This window comes from Geotrypetes seraphini, chromosome 17 (genome assembly GCF_902459505.1).
Source record: "Geotrypetes seraphini chromosome 17, aGeoSer1.1, whole genome shotgun sequence".
In the NCBI taxonomy this organism is placed as follows: Eukaryota; Metazoa; Chordata; class Amphibia; order Gymnophiona; family Dermophiidae; genus Geotrypetes; species Geotrypetes seraphini.
In genome coordinates, this window is record NC_047100.1 from 5,214,637 (window position 1) to 5,235,822 (window position 21,186).

General features: G+C 43.6%; 1 protein-coding gene across 7 annotated transcripts in view; it reads right to left on the minus strand.

Moving 5' to 3' along the window:
• MGLL (monoglyceride lipase) overlaps nt 1-21,186 on the minus strand; it is a 103,051-nt gene that overhangs the window by 63,549 nt on the left and 18,316 nt on the right. For 2 of the 7 annotated variants that reach the window (XM_033926454.1, XM_033926458.1), the window contains exon 2: nt 20,161-20,308. In XM_033926454.1, the coding sequence (XP_033782345.1) occupies nt 20,161-20,308 (148 nt within the window). Of the gene's footprint in view, nt 1-20,160; nt 20,309-20,469; nt 20,736-21,186 lie in introns of those variants that run through there. The other 5 variants (XM_033926453.1, XM_033926456.1, XM_033926455.1 and 2 more) reach the window with 5 other exon arrangements.

The following is a 21,186-nucleotide window of genomic DNA, read 5'->3' on the forward strand; positions in this document are numbered from 1 at the left end:
ATTTTTTTCTAAAAGGATTGAAATTACTTACCGCCCACCTTTAAAAAAAAAATCTTACCACTGTTTTAGCGCTGGCCACAGCAGTAATAGTTCCTACGCTCCACAAAGACTAGGGGACACTCGATGAAGTTATAGGGAAATACTTTTAAAACCAATAGGAGGAAATATTTTTTCGCTCAGAGAATAGTTAAGCTCTGGAACGCATTGCCAGAGGATGTGGTAAGAGCGGATAGCGTAGCTGGCTTTAAGAAAGGTTTGGACAAGTTCCTGGAGGAAAAGTCCATAGTCTGTTAGTGAGAAAGACATGGGGGAAGCCACTGCTTGCCAAGGATCAGTAGCACGGAACGTTGCTACTATTTGGGGTTCCGGAAAGCAATGTTACTTACCGTAACAGTTGTTATCCAGGGACAGCAGGCAGCTATTCTCACTAGTGGGTGATGTCATCCGACAGAGCCCCGATACGGACGTCTCACAAGCATGTCTTGCTTGAAGAAACTCAGAAGTTTCGAGATGCCCGCACCGCGCATGCGCCAGTGCCTTCCCGCCCGATGGACCGGGCGTGTCTCCTCAGTTCAGGTAGCTAGCCTGAGAAGCCAACCCAGGGGAGGTGGGTGGGACGTGAGAATAGCTGCCTGCTGTCCCTGGATAACAACTGTTACGGTAAGTAACATTGCTTTATCCCAGGACAAGCAGGCAGGTATTCTCACTAGTGGGTGACCTCCAAGCTAACCTCAATGGGATGGTGGGAGTGTTAGCAACTTAAGAGAATAAATTTTGTAACACTGTTTGGCCAAACTGTCCATCCCGTCTGGAGAAAGTATCCAGACAATAATGAGAGGTGAAGGTATGAACCGAGGACCAAGTGGCAGCCTTACAAATCTCCTCAATTGGTGTCGATCTGAGGAAGGCTACAGAGGCTGCCATTGCTCTGACCTTATGGGCTGTGACCCTACATGGAAGGGATAATCCAGCCTGGGCATAGCAGGAAGAGATACAAGCCGCCATCCAGTTGGAGATGGTACGCTTCGATACAGGTCGTCCCAACTTGTTCGGATCAAAGGAGACGAAAAGTTGAAGAGCAGTTCTGTGTGGCTTGGTGCGATCCAGGTAGAAAGCCAAAGCACGTTTACAGTCCAGAGTGTGAAGAGCCAATTCTCCATGATGAGAATGAGGCTTTGGAAAAAATACTGGAAGTACAATGGACTGGTTGAGATGAAATTCAGAGACCACTTTAGGCAGGAATTTCGGATGAGTGCGGAGGACCACCTTGTCATGATGGAATACTGTGAAAGGTGGATCCGCCACCAAGGCCTGAAGCTCACTGACCCTGCGAGCAGACGTGAGGGCCACCAGAAAAACCACTTTCCAGGTGAGATACATTAAGTGGAGCCCTGTTGAGAGGTTCAAACGGAGGCTTCATGAGTTGAGAAAGGACGACATTGAGATCCCAAACCACGGGAGGAGGTTTGATAGGAGGATTGACATGGAAAAGTCCTTTCATAAATCTGGAAACCACAGGATGAGCAGAAAGAGGTTTCCTCTGTAGAGGCTGATGGAAAGCCGCAATAGCACTCAGGTGGACTCTTATAGATGTAGACTTGAGACCAGACTGAGACAGGTGTAGAAGATAGTCCAACACAGAGGATAGGGAAGCTCGCTGAGGCTCCTTGGCATTGGAAATACACCAGGAAGAGAATCTAGTCCACTTTTGGGAGTAGCATTGTCGAGTAGCAGGCTTCCTGGAAGCCTCTAAGACATCCCTCACCGCTTGAGAAAACTGGTGAGGAGTTACGTTGAGAGGAACCAAGCTGTCAGGTGGAGAGACTGCAGGTTGGGATGAAGCAGTGATCCTTGATGTTGAGTAAGCAGAGAAGGAAACACTGGAAGAAGGACTGGTGTCCTGCTGCTGAGTCGAAGCAGAAGGGAGAACCAAGGTTGTCTGGGCCACCGAGGAGCTATGAGAATCATGGTGGCTTGGTCCGATTTCAATTTGACCAGAGTCTTTTGAATGAGAGGAAATGGAGGAAACGCATACAGAAATCGATTCCTCCAATCCAGCAGAAAGGCATCTGCCTCGAGGCGATGAGGAGTGTAGATCCTGGAGCAAAACTGAGGCAGTTTGAAGTTGTGGGGAGCCGCAAAGAGGTCTATCTGAGGCGTCCCCCATTGTGCAAAGATCTGATGAAGGGGGTTGGAATGGAGAGTCCATTCGTGAGGCTGGAGGAGTCGACTCAAGTTGTCTGCCAAGACATTGTCCTTCCCCTGAATGTAGACAGCTTTGAGGAAGGCATTGTGGTGAACTGCCCAATCCCAGACTCTGAGAGCTTCCTGGCAGAGGGAGGCCGATCCCGTGCCCCCCTGCTTGTTGACATAGTACATGGCGACCTGGTTGTCCATGCGGATGAGGATCACCATGTCGTGAAGCAGATGTTGAAAAGCTTGAAGAGCGTAGAAGATTGCTCTGAGCTCCAGAAGATTGATCTGATGGAGGCGGTCCGCACTGGTCCAGAATCCCTGAGTGCGAAGCCCATCCAGATGAGCCCCCCAGGCATAGGCCGAGGAATCGGTTGTGAGAACCTTCTGATGAGGAGGAGTGTGAAACAGCAAACCTCTGGATAGATTCGAAGAGGTCATCCACCAAAGTAGAGACTGCCGAAGAGCAGGAGTGACTATGATGTGTCGAGTCAATGGGTCTGACACTTGAGTCCATTGAAAAGCTAGGGTCCACTGAGGAATTCTGAGATGGAGCCTGGCAAAGGGTGTCACATGAACTGTAGAGGCCATGTGGCCCAGGAGGACCATCATGTGTCTCGCTGAGATGGACTGGCGAGAAGATACAGACTGGCAGAGATGAAGAAGAGCATCCATGCGCTGAGGAGGAAGGAATGCTCGAAGCTGAATGGTGTCTAGTACCGCCCCGATGAAGGGAAGGGACTGGGTAGGCTGCAGATGGGATTTGGGGAAGTTGATCTCGAAGCCCAAGCTCTGCAGGAAGCGCTGGCACTTGCTACACTTTTTAAAACCGGTGATTGGCCGGGACATAGGCTGAAAAAGCTCCGCCGCTAGATCGAAGGAGCTGGGCCTGAGCCACGTGGCCGACCCGGCCGACTCGCCGGAAGAAAATTTTTTTTTTTTTTTTTTTTTTAAATAAAAGAAAGAAAACACACGAAAAGAGGAAAAGAAATCCAAAATCGCGGAATTAGAAGGCAATAAAACGGGAATTCAGTCAGCGCAGAATTGAAGTAAAACTTCTCAGCTCCGCGGAAAGAAAAGAACTGAGGAGACACGCCCGGTCCATCGGGCGGGAAGGCACTGGCGCATGCGCGGTGCGGGCATCTCGAAACTTCTGAGTTTCTTCAAGCAAGACATGCTTGTGAGACGTCCGTATCGGGGCTCTGTCGGATGACATCACCCACTAGTGAGAATACCTGCCTGCTTGTCCTGGGATAATCTTGCTATTCTTTGAGATTCTGCCTGGAATATTGATACTCTTTGGGATTCTGGAATGTTGCAACTCTTTGGGTTTTGGCAAGGTACTAGTGACCTGGATTGGCCACCGTGAGAACAGGCTACTAGGCTTGATGGTCTGACCCAGTAAGGCTGTTCTTATAAAATGCAATAAAGAGAAGAAACAGGCATGAAATCCCCTCAAACATGATAGCAAAAGAACCAGCTAATGTTTTAAGCCTCCTTAGGCTTGACATTAAAGCCCAGCATTGTACTCAGCCTTCCAGTCTTCTGCGTACTTTCCTGCATCTGTGCAGAATAGCTAATAGCTCCATTACCATGAATTTAAATACGCTGCACGTTGGGTCTTTGCAGGGTTAGCTTGTGCGCAAAACCCTCTTTTTACAACTGAGGGTCCAGAAAATTGTGCTAATCCAACATTAACACTAGGCATTAGCCCCCTAATCTCTTAAAATCAGGGATCTCACACTGCCAGGCAGATAGGAGCCGTGTCTGGAGCCAGCCTTTTTTTAGGGGAAATCTCCCTTTCTTAACATCTTTCTGGTTTCCTGCCAGCTGACATACTTTTTGACTGGCTTGTTTATTTTTGGTTTAACTAGCAGATGCATGAGAGTTCATCTTTGCAGCAGCTGGTTTTAGATGTATATGTCTCTCGTGTGATTGTGTGTCTCTACCCAATTTTAATGAAGTTCAAGAAACAAGAAAACAATTCCCCCAAGAGCTCCAGTGTCAAGAATTCAAAAGAGCGATACAGGCTCTATGTGACAAACCATCTCAGTCAAATGCCCATATTACTTTATACCTTCTCCACTGAGCCCGTGTACCCCTTTTAACATCCAGGTAGTCCTAAACATTTCATTTCTCCACAAGGTAATAGCAGGAGTATTAGGATATCTCCACTGTAAAAGTATACATTTTCTAGCCATTAAAGAAGCCTTTCACAACAACATATTCCCCCCTCTGGACAGACCCAAGGAACGAACCTGGGAAAAAAGCAGAACATCCGCCATCTTCTAATGAGATTTTTTTTTAATATAAACCGCTTTGATTTGCCTGATAAACAATAATTACAAGAACAGAATTTTGTGGGGTGCATTTAGCTGTTTTCCTCTATTTTTTTTTTTTGGGGGGGTGGCAGGGGTGTTGGAATCACCACCAAATCAGAAATAAGATTAACAGATTGGCTCATATCGTATTATAATCCCAAATGGGAACAATGAGCATCCACAAGGGTCTATTTCCTTTTACCGGAATAAAATCTCTCCATGTTCAATTCAATTCTTTATAAGCCCAGGCACATTTCTGAGTTTTTAACTTCCCTTTTGGACTGATCATTTGCTATATTTATAGGCATAGCAAGGTGACCTCTCTACAAAGACGTAACAGAATTACCAAAGACCGCCTGGAATGTCCTTAGAAAAACAGCCTGAAACGTCCATGCGCACGCCAGCTCATAAGTCCGAGCCAGCTCTGAGAGATGTTTCTCTGGAGACTGTGGTCACACCGTCGAATTAATTCAGAACAGTTCTCTGAAAAAAGAGCAGTTTAATGACACTTATGTTTGCTTAATTGTAGATCAATGTTATCTGCTGTGTGTTGTGTTACAGAGCGGACACTTATCTTCATTACCATCGAAACAATGGGAAGCAGATGTCGTGCATGTTTCCAATTTCAACACAAAACAAAAAGTACACATTATGCTTCAGATTCTAAATATATTCCATGGGAACCAGAGCAAAATACAGTTTTATCAGCTGTTCACATTATGGGCCAGAGAGAGCAATATGAAATGCTGCTGGCTACCCAAGACCACACATGGGCGCCCAAACGAATTCAGAGAAAAATGATGCAAAATGAGGCTGAAGAAGAATAATTCCTTCATAGGGCCATATTTGTTATATCAAAGAAAAAGACTGGGAGAGAAGTTGCTGCTTTTTGGATGATGCAGGTAGTCCAGGTAAAATGCTGAGTCATGCTGATTCTGAGATGCTGAGTCATGAGATTCTGCATGGTCGCTCTTTATTAATTTATTTCGATTGATATCCCATCCTCCCCAAAGAGCTCAGAATGGGTTATAAATTACATTCACAGTGTTACAATCTATGGGGATTACATACAATGCGTTGCAATATATATTTATATTTAGGGTTACCTGGCCGCCCAGTTCCACCCATTCCCCCCCTACGGTTTCGCCCATGCCATGTCATGCCCCTAACCCTGCCTCCTCAGCCTGCTTGTCTCTGTCGGGAGGGCATCCACGCATGCCTCCTCCCAATGCAATCTGCTTTTCAAAACCCAAAGTGCCAGTTTTTGAAAAGCCGTCCAGACTTGCCCTCTAAAAAGAGGAAATGTCTGGGTAAATCCAGATGCCTGATAACCCTATTCATATAGGATTACTTATTGATGCTGGTGAAGGGTTGAGGGAGCGACTAGGCAAAAAGGTTGGTTTTTACGGCATTTCTAAAGCTAAGAAGTCCTTTACGGGTTCTGATAGGAGGAGGGAGGCTGTTCCAGAGGTTTGCTAAGAAATGGGAATAGGATCTTTTCTAGGCTGTCTGGAAGCTCTGTTCACTGTAAAGATGATGACACTGCAGAAAAGAACTTCAGAGCTGATATTCAAAAGTGCAGCTAATCAGATTAACCTTTTCCTATCGTAATAAATTTTACATTACTCTGGTTCCAGTCGTAATTATTTTAGCAAAGTTTTGTATTATTCACCGTTATCATTTACGGCTATTGTAAACATAATATAAACAAGTCATAAGTCTGTAAATTCAAATATTTTGCGTTCCTGGCTCTTTATTAGTATGGGACGTACGATGGCAACGACATTTTTGGAATGTCCCGTCATCCGGGACACACGATAGGAAAAGGTTAAGTGCCAGCCAGTAAAATATTCAGCATTAACTGGATCATGCCTCTGAATATCCCTTCTGACTGTCTCAGCGTTATCTAAAATCAAGGCCCCATAACCTGCAACAAGCACAATGCTAGCTGCGGAAACAATGAGAGAAAAGGAGGTCCTAACGTTGTCTAGTTTGGTATCCATTTAGGCTTTGAATATGGTCACTAGCTAGGAGTGGAGAAGTGACCTAGTAGTAGAGAATGACATGGTGACAAAACTCATCACCGTTCCCGTCCCCACGGATAACCGCGGGAAATCATCTTCATGTCATTCTTTAAGGAGAGAGGGAAGAATCAGAGTATAATTGGGCACAACCACTGACTCTCAAGCTTTGCTTTGAAGAATGCTGGTGTAGAAGGACTGAGGTTGAAATAGACACTAAAAAATGACATGGGATTATTTCCCGCGGTTATCCGCAGGGACGGGAACGGTAATGAATTTTGTCACCGTGTCATTCTCTACCTAGTAGCTAGAGCAGCTGCCTTAGCCCCCTGTGGCTCTGGGCAAGTCACTCAACACCTCATCGGCCCAGGTACAAACTAAGTAGCTGTCTAAAATGCATAAACCACTTTGATTATGGAAACCACACAGAAAAGGCAGTAAGTATATCGAGTCCCACCCCCCTTTACAAGACTGGTGAAAATCCTATTTTCGTTTAACCGCAGCAGCCAGCAATTTTCATAATCATTGACTGCCTTGGTCGAATATCGGTCTCAAAAGGTTCTCCTTTCAAAAATTATTTACTTAGGCAGCTCCTGATTGGTGTAGCCTGACTTCAGTAACAGGAAGAGGCAGTCGGAGCAAACCGTGAGTGATTTTCTGCACCTGCCGGCACCCCAGCTGTCCTCTTCTTCCTTTTGACAGGCGAAAAACCATATTCGCAGTTTTCAAAATTCGCAGGGGTTCCCCGTGAATTTCAGGGGAGTACTGTATACTGATCTTTTGCTTTCTCTTTTGCAAAAATTTGGAATGAACTTCCCTTTCCTATTAACCTTTCAGAAAGCCTTGAAAACTTATCTGTTTCCGAAATTCCTAACTCATTCTTCTATTTTAAATTAGTGACTATAAATGATGAAGCTTGTAACTTAATACTCTTTCCATGTCCTACAATTATTTCTGTAAACCAAGTTGAGCCTTATTGTAGGGACGGATCGGGATATAAAGCCAAGGATTGGATCTTAGTGGACTAACACAAAACTGATTTCTTTTTAGATCTGTAATTCATCAAGTTCACTGGGACTCGAGCACGAGTCGATGGCACCTAAGAAGAATTACCAAGACTGGCCAATCCAGATCACAAGTACCTGACAGAATCCCAAAGAATAGCAACATTTTGTGCTATCTACCCCCCAGAGATAAGCAGTGGCTTTCCTCAGATTTACCTTAATAACAGTTCATGCACTTTTTCTCCAGGAATTTGTGCAAACTTATTTTTTTAAACCCAGCCATGCTAACTGACCTGCATAAGGTGATACAGGATTTGAACTCTGGTCTCCCTGGTTCTCAGATCACTAACCTTAACCACTAGGCTATATTTCTTTTTCTTTGCCCTGATCAGAAGAAGCTAACCCGGAAGGGAAGCAGGACGGTTTTGATTAGAATTGATATCCTGCTGTCCTACAAAAGCACCTGGTATTGGTATGAAATGTTGCTTTCTCTGAGAACAAGCAGGAATCCTTTTTAACAAAAAAAGGAGAACAGCAGAACAGAATGCTAATGGGCAACAGCTTGTTTTTGTTAACAACAGACCTTTTGCATGTTTTCTCATTATTCATCTTGGGAACAATGGAAATGGGCCCATGGGGGAATGGAGTTCTATTACAAACCTCAATGAGACTCTATAGAACAGATCAAACATAACTAATGTTGCATTGGGAATTCCTCTCCTTAATGGGATGGGAATGTGTGGACCAAGGTCCATTTGGCAGACTTATTTATTTATTGACTTATTTTGATTTATTTCCCACCCTCCCAGAAAGCTAAGGGCAAGTAAAAGTAGAGCAAACACAGATTCAGAGAGCAGGGGAACAGAAGGACTTGGGGGGAGGTTACAGAGAACAAATAATACAATATTAAAGACTAACAAATCATCAAGGAGAAGTGCACAGATTCTGTAGGCAGTGGATCTACAGTAAGTAAAAGGTGAGGTTAACATGTTATGTGCACAGGTGAACCAGATGGGACAAAGGGCATACATCGTTTAGGGGGAGTGGACTTGGGTAACATAGGGATCATAGCAGGGCAAGGGCTGAAAAGCCTTGGAGATTCCTTCAGTACAGACTGACCATCATCACTGTGGCTCTGACATTTTTAGTCTTGACATATTCTTCCAGGGTCAACTTTGCCTAGGCATAAGTAAAGGGGATACAAACTCCCATCCAATCAGTGTACACTTCATTATGGGTTCACTGGGGTGAAAAGAAACAAAAAGCTGGGTAGACTTTAGTTAGAGTTACCAGTTATCCGGATTTCCCCAGATATGTCACCCTTTGGGTTTTGAAAAGCTTCCTCGATATTGCGCTGGGCAGGGGGGAGGGGAACTGGGACAGGACTAGGGCAGGATGTGAGATGGGACTGAGATGTAATGAGGCGGGGATAGGTGGAACTGGGCAGGCCTGGAGACGGGTCTGGATTTTAAACTACACTAAACCTTAAGTTTGTATACCGCATCATCTCCATAAAGATAGAGCTCGACATGGTTTACAGGTAAATTCAATAAATGAGGGAAGGACATAATAAGAAATTAGAGGTTATGAAGAGGATAGCTAGCTTTACATTTTCAATAGATAGCTTTACGTTTTGGAGAAAAGCCAGGTTTTCAGATGCTTTCAGAATAATTGGAATGAGCCTAGGTTCAGCAGCGGGGCAGGGAGGTTATTCCAAAGCTCAGTGAATTTGAAAAAAAGGGATTTCCCTAATTTACCTGCATTCATGACGCCTTTTAACAAGGGGAAAGATAGTTTGAGTATGTGGGCAGATCTGGTAGTATCAGGTCTCGAAGAATTCCAGGATAGTGGGATTAGGGGAGGAAGAATGCCATGTAGGATCTTGAATATTAGGCAGGTACATTTGAAGTGAATCCTAGAAATCACCGGAAGTCAGTGAAGTTTTGATAGAAGCGGGGAAACATGGTCAAATTTGCTTTTTGCGAAGATCAACCTAGCCGCAGTGTTCCGGATCCGCTGAAGTCTTTGAAGATTTTACTAAAGTACATAAAAAATGAGAGGTCGGAGCCGAAGGCGACGTTGAGGTTACAAACACGTTTTTTGTGTGGACGTTTTTATTTTTGAAAATGGGCAAAAAGATAAACGTCCTAAGGACCAAAACGTACACCTAGCTCATTTTCAAAACTAAAAGATAGAAGTTTGGCAGCTTTGAAAATGGACATTTTTCCTGCTGGGTTTGTGGACATCTTGCACAAAACGTCCAACTTCAGACTTGGGCACATTTTTGATGATGCCACTCCACGGATTTATCTTTAATCAAACAGGCACCAATAAAACCCAGACAGATTTTCAGCTATTGTTGGTAGGTAATTTTAAGCTGCAGATCTCTTGTAATCAGCATCTAAAGGAGATCAAGGTGAAATCTAGTCTGTAATAATGTGCTAAACCAACCTTTCTTAATAGAAAATTAAGAAAAGTTGAAAACATACATCTGACAGAATTGAGTAAGAAGTGGTATATAAAAATATCTAAAAGCAGAGAAAGGTACAGCTATCCAGCACAAATTAGAAGAAAAAAAGATCCAAGGAAGATTGAAACTGATATTCAAAAGTACTTTACCAGCATGCAATAAGATATAGGTTATCAATTAGCAAGCAGTTCCCACCCTTTCATACAGCTTTGAAATCATAGACTAGCTTCAAAAAGATCTTGAAAAAATTGAATGCATTAAAAAAAATGCATATATAAAAATAAGAGATGCATGTGAGCTGAAATTGGATATCCTCAAAACTGGAGGTGGTATAGATCTTACAGAACTACATGAACTCCAGGTTTACTTAACAGCATCAATCTCAAATAATATAGGCGTCTTAAATGAATGACCACAGCCAATTTCCATTCTTAAATGTGGACAAGGGTTCCAACAAACAGCTGGAGCAAGTGGGAATCCATCAGTGAATGGGAGGAGGGGCAGAATTTAGCAAAACATAAAGAATAAGCAACAATCCAGTCTGCCCATCCATGGCATCCACTATCTCCTACTCTTCCTAAGAGATCTCATATTCTGGTCTCACGCTTTCTTGAATTCAAAGTCTTTGTCTCCACCACCTTTACCAGGAGCCTATTCCACGCATCTACCACCCTTTCTGTAAAAACATATTTCCATAGATTACTCTCTTTCCGCAGCTTCCTTTCAAATGAAAGGCTTGCATTTACACCACATAGGTATTTAAACATCTCTATTATATCTTCCCTTTCCTGCCTTACCTCCAAAGTATACACATTGAGATCTTTAAGTCTGTCCCCATACGCCTTATGGCGAAGACCATGCACCATTTCAGTAGTCTTCCTCTGGACCGACTTCATCCTTTTTTATATCTTTTTGAAAGTACAGTCTCCAGAATTGTACAGAATATTCTAAATGAGATCTCACCAGAGTCTTATACAGGGGCTTCAATACATAAAAACATAAGAACTGCCCAGCACTCCGCTCATGCGGCAGCCCTCTGGTCAAAGACCAGCGCCTTAACTGAGACTAGCCCTACCTATATACATTCTGGTTCAGCAGGAACTTATCTAAATTTGTCTTGAATCCCTGGAGGATGTTTTCCCCTATAACACCCTCCGGACGAGCATTCCAGTTTTCTACCACTCTCTGGGTGAAGAAGAACTTCCTTAAGTTTGTACGGAATCTATCCCCTTTCAACTTTAGAGAGTGCCCTCTCATTCTCTCTACCTTGGAGAGGGTGAACAACCTGTCTTTATCTACTAAGTCTATTCCCTTCAGTACCTTGAATATTTCGATCATGTCCCCTCTCAATCTCCTTTTTCCTATTAAAAATACCTCTCCCTATGCACCCTAGCATCCTTCTAGCTTTCGTCATCACCTTTTACACCTGTTTGGCCACCTTTAGATCATCACATATTATTACACCCAAGCCCTGCTCCTCTTTCGTGGTTGGGCTGAGAACTTTTCATCGCCCCCTCATATATAAATCCTTAGAATCTCCACCTGGATGTCCCATTATTTCCTCAATAGGATCTCTGCTGTGTTTTTGATCAGACTGAATTTTAAAAAGGGCCTTTTCTGTGTCTGAAATACAGCTTCCCCTGTGGAAATAAATTATCCCTACTCTGTGTTATGGTGAACCATCCCTGACTATTATGACTATTGTGCAAATACATCTTTACATTTAACTGTAAATAGCACACAAATTACCAAATGATGCGACTTATTTGAATATTAGAGAATGTTCTGGCAATCACTGAAGCTTGAGAGCTACAGCTGGGCTGTGTACACCAGGGTGAAAACACTGCCCTGCAAAGTGATCAGCCGGTCTAGAGTACCAGGGGGTCTCCAATACTAAAGTTCCCCCTCCCCCCACACCCAATCCTGTCTCTACATGAAACAGTCTTTCCAAATCAGACCCCAAGTCTGCTGGAGCTCCTTCTTTTAAGGCAGCAAACCAGAGGCTCTTCTTGCCAAAAAGATTTCTTCCATCCTGTTCTGAAAACAAACATTTGCTCCCAGTCTTGTACGTGGGGGTGCTGAAAAGATCTCAGCCCAACCAAGAAGAGAATAATAACTATTCTTCTATACCGCCACAATCTTGCGACTTCTAGGCGGTTTACAATCAAGAGTGCTGGACATTCAGCGAAATACAATAAGTTGATGTGGATATTAGGGTTACCAGAACTGGCACTATTAGTTGTTCCTACTCTGGCTTGGGTTGGACTTGATATTGCCAAATGAGTCATTCTTTCATTTACACCCTTATTATGGAATTCATTGCATGCTTCTTTGAGACAAACTATTTATTTATTTTATTTCAAAAATTTCTTAACTGCCTATAACTAAGTGGTTTACAGCGTAAAACATTCACAATGATTCAAAGAACAACATATAACGATACTTTCAGTGCATATATTTCACCCAGTAAAAAAAGCAGGGAACTAGAGTAGGATTACATATCATCAATCGTTGTTCAGATTCCTCTTTAAACATCTCCCTTCCACATAGGCATCAGAGGAAGGCATCTACATACAATCCTTAGAAGAAATTTCAAATTCAAGTTTGAAAATGCATTACTATGAATTCACTTTAGGGAGTTAGGCTGACTGGGGCTGGTTGGTTGTTGCAGCACTGGATTAAAAGGTTTTCTTATTTTTTTATTTTGCACTGTTTACTCCTGTTGTATTTTTAGCCATCTGCTGTAAACATTTGTCTTATGATTGTTTTGCTTTATTACTCCTTCCTTTGTTTTGACTGTGTCTCTATTATTAGACTAACTTGCATTTGTTTCCCCTTATCTTACTGTAAACCGCTTTGCTGGTGACAAGAAAGGTGATCTAGTTAAGTACAACATAAATAAAGAAATAGGACTGAACTCTTCAGATGATCGCGTTTCCTCTCTGTCAGTCACATTGCACACTCAATACATCTGCATGTTTTTGGAATGCTAAACATATTCTTTCAAGCCCGGGATGATTCCTGTGTATCTCTCTGGGATGTGGCAAAGCCTAGCCGCAAACTTGGGAACGTCTGGGCCTGAACTATCCACGTCATGTCATCACATTGCCAACAATCCAACCTACATGTCTGAGAGGCATATTCGAATCTTCCATCTTATAATGAAGTGTTAACATTTCAGACACCCTCTCTGAAATGCTTCTTTCATAATACAGGTAGTCATCAACTTAAGACCTATCCCAAGTTATGACTGTTCAACCTTACGACACGACTTCCGCTCTCCAAAGTCTCGCTACGCAGCATGATAACATCCGCAGGCAGGGGTGTTGCCCCAAGTGAGTTGTTTTGGCGATTTCATGCAGTAAAAATGACAACGAAGAGGAAATTGTCTCTGTCCAATCCTCAGCCTTCCAAAAAGGAAAGAAAGGCCATAGATTTGGACACCAAAATGATGATAATAAAACAGTATGAAGGAGGAAAGAAAGTAAATGCGATCGCATGTAATGTAATGTAATGTAATGTAATTTATTTCTTATATACCACTACATCCGTTAGGTTCTAAGCGGTTTGAAGAAAATATACATTAAGATTATAAATGAGAAGTAAGAAGGTACTTAAAAAATTCCCTTACTGTCCCGAAGGCTCACAATCTAACTAAAGTACCTGGAAATTAATAAAGAAGAGAAAATAAAGATGGTTGAAAAAAGAAAAATTCTATGTGAATTTATAGGATGGAAATTAAACTGACAGTGAAGAACTGTATGAAAAATACATATGGAATTCAGTTAGAGAGGGTAGGTTAATATAATATAAAGTTATCACACTCTACCATGTCGACTATTCTAAAGGACAAAAATAAAATTTGTGAAGCTGTGAAAGGTTCTGCACCTTTACGGTCAACAGTGATTATGAAGCAACGTACTGGGCCCATCGATGAAATGGAGAAATTGTTAAACATTTGGATGGAAGATCAGATTCAAAAGCGGACGCCCTTAAGCCTCTTTACAGTACAGTCAAAGGCTAGAAGTCTGTTTGGGACTTTAAAGGAAAACACAGTCAAGAATTTGTGGCAAGTACTGGTTGGTTTAAGAGGTTTAAAAATAGATTCCAGTTGCATAATGTTGGGGTGACTGGAGAAGCAGCGAGTGCGGATGAGGAAGGAACTAAAAAGTTTGCTGATAGTTTAGAAGAAATAATCAAGGTGGAAGATTACCTGGCAGAGCAAATTTTTAATGTGGATGAAACAGGGTTATATTGGAAGCGGATGCCAGGACGCACTTACATCCCTAAAGTCAGCCACTAGGTGTCACCACTGAGTCAATGAAACACCCCAAAGATTTGATTCATTTCATTAAATGTAAAAATATATTCAAAATGTAGTTCTACACTTGTCTATGAGCTATCAAAACCAAATTTAAAGGTAAAGGTGCATCTTATCCCATTCTTCCAGAATATCCACACAAAACATAAAGGTGGTATATCAAATGCATGACCTATATTTGAAAAAGATACGGTAATTTTTTTTGTTTTTCTTCCATATTGAATTAGAAAGCTCATTCCACATTAACTTTCCTAGGACAGAACATTTCTAACAGAAGAGAGTTTATCACAAAAGATCCTATATGGAAAAGACTGAGGCATATAAATCACTCATTTTGCATGCCTAGGTCCTCTATATTCACATAGATTTTGTCATAAATGCTGAACAACTGTAGAATCTATGTCAAAGGTCATATTTCACATTCAAAAACAGGGATTAGTATACAGTGGAGCTTTTTGAAAAAGGACTTTACCACTCTTTGTTCATTGAAAAAAAAAAAAGTCTTTATTGAATAAGCCATTGTTTCTTATATTCCCTCATGACCCCTTCTCGTATCACAAATTTTAGGAGATGCTTAGAAACCTCCCATTAGGTACAAGGGAGAAATACTTCCACCCCCATGAGAAGCAAAGAAAAATAAATTATATTTTGAAAATACCACAGATACTGAGTAAAGTGTACTTAAATAATTTCCCTAAACAGAAATCCTTTTAAAGTCTACTAGTTATTTGGTCTCTTACTGCCTATAGTAACAGCTCCGATGCTCATGGAATTCCTATTGTGGGAAGCACCCTGTCCTGTCCCTGCGAGCTCTTTTCTTGGCGATGAGGCTGTAGCTCTGACCACTAGGTCACACTCCCCCCCTTTTACTTGTAAGCATTTGTCACCCTTGGTCTGGGTTCTTATAACCTCCAGCAATAAAACACTGAAAATGTGAATTCTATGGAACTGGATAATTACTGAGACAGAACAGGACTTGTCAGCTTTGGACTCTACCAAGCTGTTCTGTTAACCCAGTAATCTTATGTCCACTTCCCCCTCTTGTTAAGGCAAAATTGACTCTTCCCATTATTCATTTTTTTAAATAAATGCATAACATAATTTGTGCTAAGGTCACTTGAACCCTAACAATTTACCAAAAATTCAAAACTCAAATGAAAACCCTTTAGTGTAACTCTAAGGCCTATGTGAACATCTTAAGAAAAGCCAACAGTAAATTGACAATGGCGTAATAACAGTCAAGTCAGGCAGACAGCATTATTAAATACAGTAGAATCTCAGTTATCCGGCACACATGGGGTTTGGTGGATACCAGATAACTGTTTTTCTGGTTGATAGAGAGTGCTATGTTAGAAACCTTGTCTAACCCAGATCTCAATTCCCCCTTCCCTCCTACCCTGAAGCACCAGCCTGGCAGCAGTCCTGAGCCGCAAAGCCCCCTCCCTCCGTCTCTCAAGCCCAAAAGCAGCAGAAGCAGGTGGTGATCCTGAGCCGCGAACACCATCTCTCCTTCCCATCCTTACCTAAAGTGACAGCCAGTCAGCTTTTACTGCTTTGGGGCTTGAGGGATGGAGGAGGGATTTGTAGCTCAGAACCGCTACCACGCTGGTGCTTCGAGTCAGGAGGGAGATGGGGGTCACGGCTCAGGACTGATGACGCTGGTGTTTTTCTTCCACGGCAATTTTTTTGCCGGTTGGGTGAGAGTGCCAGTTAACCGAATGCCGGTTAAATGAGATTCTACTGTAGTGCTATATAGAAAGCAAACTAACTTCTAAATTAGAAGCTAGTTAACACATAGTTTCAAGGCTCCTTTTAGATGTTGCAATATCTAATTTTTATAATACTTGGTACCCAAAAAGAAATCTGGGAGTAAGGGACCCTTGACAGGTCAGTTGAGATAAAGCACACAGATTTCTCTTCCCCAAATACTGAGCAAAATTCAGTTTTAAAAAGTTCCGTGCGCTTTCTAACGCTGAATAATAATATTAAATGCTGCTGTAACTCCAGCTGAGGAGTATGTCACACAACCCATCTCTGAGCTGACAAATCTGAAAAGCTATTTTAATGATCAATTAATGTGACTGCAGGATTTTTTTTTTTTTTTCACAGAACCTCATTTTCTTCCTATATTTATCCAGCTGAGAAAATGGTTTATTTGCTGCCAGATCAACACAGCAGTTCAAGTTCATTACACTGTTTATGGAAAAGTCGTGCGGCGGCCATATTTAGAAGGATCAACACACAAGTTGTAGGTAACCAAGTTCTCTTAAGACATATCTGACTAGGTTTTGAGAGCTTCATCCAATCTATGCCAGTAGCAAATGTATAATGGGGTCATAGTCAGCTCTGTTTCTTGCCTTTTTAACTACAGGTCTATCCTATTCACTTTTCGGAACATAAAGAAAGAGAAAAATCTTGAGACATTTTCATGCTTTGCTTTAACAGCCTGCCTGAATGCACAAAACGAATGACCAGTGTAGGTGTAAGGGAATTGGGAACCTTAGGTGAACCTTCAACCTCATTCCCCGCCCCCCCCCCAAAAAAAAAAAAATTAAAAAAATTGTCTTTTAGGCCTCTAGCTTACCGTACTGAGATTTTGATCATCCCACAATCTTAGGAATCATTGGTGCCATTTTGGATTTGGGTGCTGAATGGATGGTTGCGGAGGAGGATCACTCCTGCCTAGCTCCACTGGGCCGCCAATGCTGACTACAGGTAAGTTCTGAGGGGCAATTAGGAGTGGTGGGGAGAGTGTTGGGCTCCAGGAGATGGGATTTCTAGGTCTAAAGGATGGGATTTTGTGAAGGGGTGGGCTTGTTTTGTTGGCATCCCCATTATGAATAAGGATGCTGGGAATGATATTAGGAGGATACCAGGGGATGCTGGGATGATCAGGGAGGTCAAGTTTGTGTCCGGGGTGGGCTTTGTGTTGAAGGATTAGGGTCCAGATCAGGGTGCAGAGTTACTTCAGTGAGGGGTGTCAGGGTACTGATTGGGGGTACTTTGATGTGTTGGGGTGTCAGGACATTCATCAGGGGACATATTTTGATGTGTCATGGGTTTCAGAAAACTAATGGGGTTTCTTTCTTGTATTGGGGGAGGAGTGGGTAGACCATGAACATAAGACTAGCCTTACTGGGTCAGAGCAATGACCCATTTAGCCCAATAGCCTAATCCAGGTTGCTAGTACCTGGCCAAATCCTAAAAGGTGCAACCTTCCATGCAATGCTATCAGTCCAGGCATGTAACATGATGGCCCAGAGTGAGAGGCAGTGGCTGACGGGAGCCCAGGCCCTGGGGGGAGGGGGGGTAGACGCTATCACCAGAGCTGCTGAATTGCATCCTTCAGCTACTCGTCATAGATACAAGCGGGTGGGGAGGCCTGGTCAGAGCTTTCAGCTGCTCGTCACAGGTAAAGGGGAGGGGTCTGGGGTTTCTCTGTGCCATCTGACCTCAGACTCCCCGTAATAGGATGATTCATCAAGGACATTTCATCGCAACTGCGCTGAAACTTCCTGCACTGAAATGGTCTTGATAAATCATCCCATTCTGAGATGTAACCGCAGTCTGGGTACACCGTCAGAAGTGTGCAGGACTCTGGCACAACGACAATCCCGCGGCGACATTTGAGTGCAGGACATATGTGTGCCGCCACTTCCAAGCCTTCTTGTTAGCGCTGTGAGGGGTGTGTATGTGGGGGAACCCCACCGGTACATTTACAAGTCCTTGCGCTCCAGTTTGGGGGGAGTTAGGGGGGAACCACCCCACCAAGTACACTGAAAACGCCCGTTCTCCTTTCCGTTTTTGCTGTTTGGGAGTTTTCAGTGTAGTGGTGGTGAGGGTGTTCCCCCTCCCCACCCCCCCCGTTCAGAGTGCTAACGGAAAGGCTTCAAAGCGGTGGCGGCAAAGTCCTGCGCGCTTTTGACTGGTCACCCCAGTCTGTAATTCTCAACCTTATCCAAATCTTCTCTCACTTTCTTCAATAATAGTCTAATTATAGCTCATTTCAATATAGATGGGGAAGGAATCCTCCCTACAAGGATCTATTAATCACCTCCATTAATTGGCCCTTTAACTTATAACGTGTAACCTAAGCATCAGAGCAATTATCAAAAGTCATCTAGAGGCCCTTCCTTTGCAAAGCTATGTGCTAGCATTTTTAGCGCCAGCCACGTCGGTAAGAACTCCAACGCTCACAGAAATTCTTAATCAAAAATCTTAATTACACATTCTGGTGGAATTCTTTTTGCCATATTTTTAAGATGGAAAGAGCAATAGCGTTACAAAACGGGAATTATAATAACTTTGCAAAGATTTGGGGGTCATTGGAAAAGTATTGTGATCAATAGGCATCAACTCTTTTCTTTTCCTTTTTAGATTTATCTAGCACACTCAAGGGGGAGGGGGGATTTGGGGTGTAAGTTAAAAAGCTATGTTTATAATATATTGCATAATTTATTGCAAAATATATAAACATGTTTTCTGGTTGAGAATTTGATGAAGGGTGAGTGGGTGGGGATTTTTTATACTATTAGATTTTATGTGTTAGATATTACAGTGCTATATTTTTTATTGCAAGTCCCAGGTTAGCTGCTCAGCATTAATGTGGAACAATTTAGAAGGCTCTAAGTACTCCTGTGTTAAAACTTTGCATTAGCCAGTTAGCGTGCAGTAAGAATAACACGCTAGCTGAGTAATGTTTCCACACTCGCTCAGCACCCATGCCATGCCCTGACCAACAAATACTAAGAAATTCAGCAACGCATGGTTCAATGCGCAGTAACAGGCAAACCACCAGAAACCCCGTTAATGCTATCCAGGCATAAACTGTGTGTTAAGTGCTTTCATGCACTTTAGTAAAAGAACCCCTTATTTAGATAAATGGGTCATTTGATAATGGCCACCATTCCTGCAGGTGAAAGCAGGAAGTTCTGCTTCACACCTGGAAAGCTCTCCCAGAGGAGGTTATTGCGGAATCCAAACTAGACGCACATCTCCTTACGAGAGGCATAGCTAAAATTACGCCAAGTGTACACCTGGCTGGGCCTCCGCGTGTGCGGATCGCCGGACTCGATGGACCGAAGGTTTGATCCGGAGATGGCGGTTCTTATGGTTTTTTAATTTCTGTGGGCGTCTGAATCTATTGTTTTGCTGTTTGATGCAGCCCTAGGCAACCACCTAGTCACGCCTAATGGTTAAGCCAGCCCTGGTGGCATACTGTTTCCTTATAGATACCCATGTGAACTACAACCCAGACCCAGAGCCTGACTCATCCCATAAGGCAATATTTTAGTTATGTCAACCGTAACATTCTGCAAACAATACACACCAGGAAATAACAGAGAATATTGTTTAAAACTTTTTAAAATAAAGATCAAACAGCTTAGGGGAACCCAACTTGGACCCTACACAGTTATCTGTCAGGGAGCTCCTGAGCCATGGAAATCAGTCATCAAACAAGTGTAAAGGATGCATGCAAACACAGCCATTATTTCCTGCCTAAATGCACTCAGCAATCAGGACTTCTTTGTATCTTTTTTTCTATAAATATAGGCACTGAATTGCATGTCATACAATTCGGTTTTTTAGCAAGGCCATTTGGGGACTAATATAAATAGAAAATCTTCCCAATTCTCAGTTCAATATTAAAGCACACTTCGCCCTCCTCTCCAAGCAATGCCACCCAGGAGATGAAAGCAACAGTTTGCTACCAAGTGATGGATTTGCCTCATCTGGGCAATCGAGAGGCTTCTGAAAGCAAAACTTCTTTCCCCTGAATAGAGAAGTGACCCAGAGAGGTCAGAGCTGGGTTGTTGTTTTTTTTTATTACCTCGGTGAAGCCTGCGGTTTCCAGTATCGGCAGAACAGGTGCTGTCCGTCGGCATTGGCGATGTGTGGCAGGTCCTTATATGCGATGCCCTGTGGGCTCAGCCTCGCCCGACTGTCCTCGGGCATCCTAGAAGTGGAGCCGGGGCGATCTGGAAGACAAAGTAGAAAGAGCAGCTCAGATCGGGAGCCAGGGGCACCTGCCACGGGCAAAGTACTCTCGAGATGCCAAAATGCCAGGGGCGGGGCACGCGCCTCCCCCCTCCCCCCCCCGTTATAGCGCTCAATTGCTCCGCCTCCCTTCAAAGACTACCTTACATCCTCACTATCCACCTCTCTCTATAGCGCCGTAGCATCAGCCCGCAGTGACCCTTCCGCTCGCTATACCGCGCACACCTTCCCCCGCTGCAGTGCCCACCGAGCCTGCCCTGCGGGTTCTTACTCTGGCCGGGCTCCCGGGCCGGGCCGGCGTCGGGCTCGCTCCTCCTCCCGCGCCCGGCCATTCACACACATCGAGCGCGGCTCGCGGCTGGCACCGCAGCTACTCCAGCCCGGGAGCGCGAGGCGCTGGCGGGCGGCCAGCTGGGCACGCGCACAGAGGGCCGGCCCCCCGGGGCGGGGCCAGCGAGAGCTCGCGCCGGAGAGGGCGGGGCGGTGCAGAAGAAGCCCTAGGGAGGACAAACTGTACCCCAAATGGGCTCAGCCAATTCGATCCCCGCTCTGGTTTGGGGCTGGAGGTGCTGCCCGATGATGTCTTTCCCAACCAGGGTCCCCAACACGTGCACCACTGTGTGGCATAAAAATAAATACAACCCCCCCCCCCTTATAACCAGACTCAACCGAAGGATAAATTCATGAAAGAGCACATGACTTCCTGATTTTGATGTTCACCAAGCCATAAATACTGTTTAACAGGCTCTTTTACTACCCCTCTTTTTTTCCTCCATTTTTACTGCAGTCTGAAAATGGTCAATTTCCTATATTCTTTATTAATGGCCATGCACTAATGTCATTTTCAATTTGCATGGTC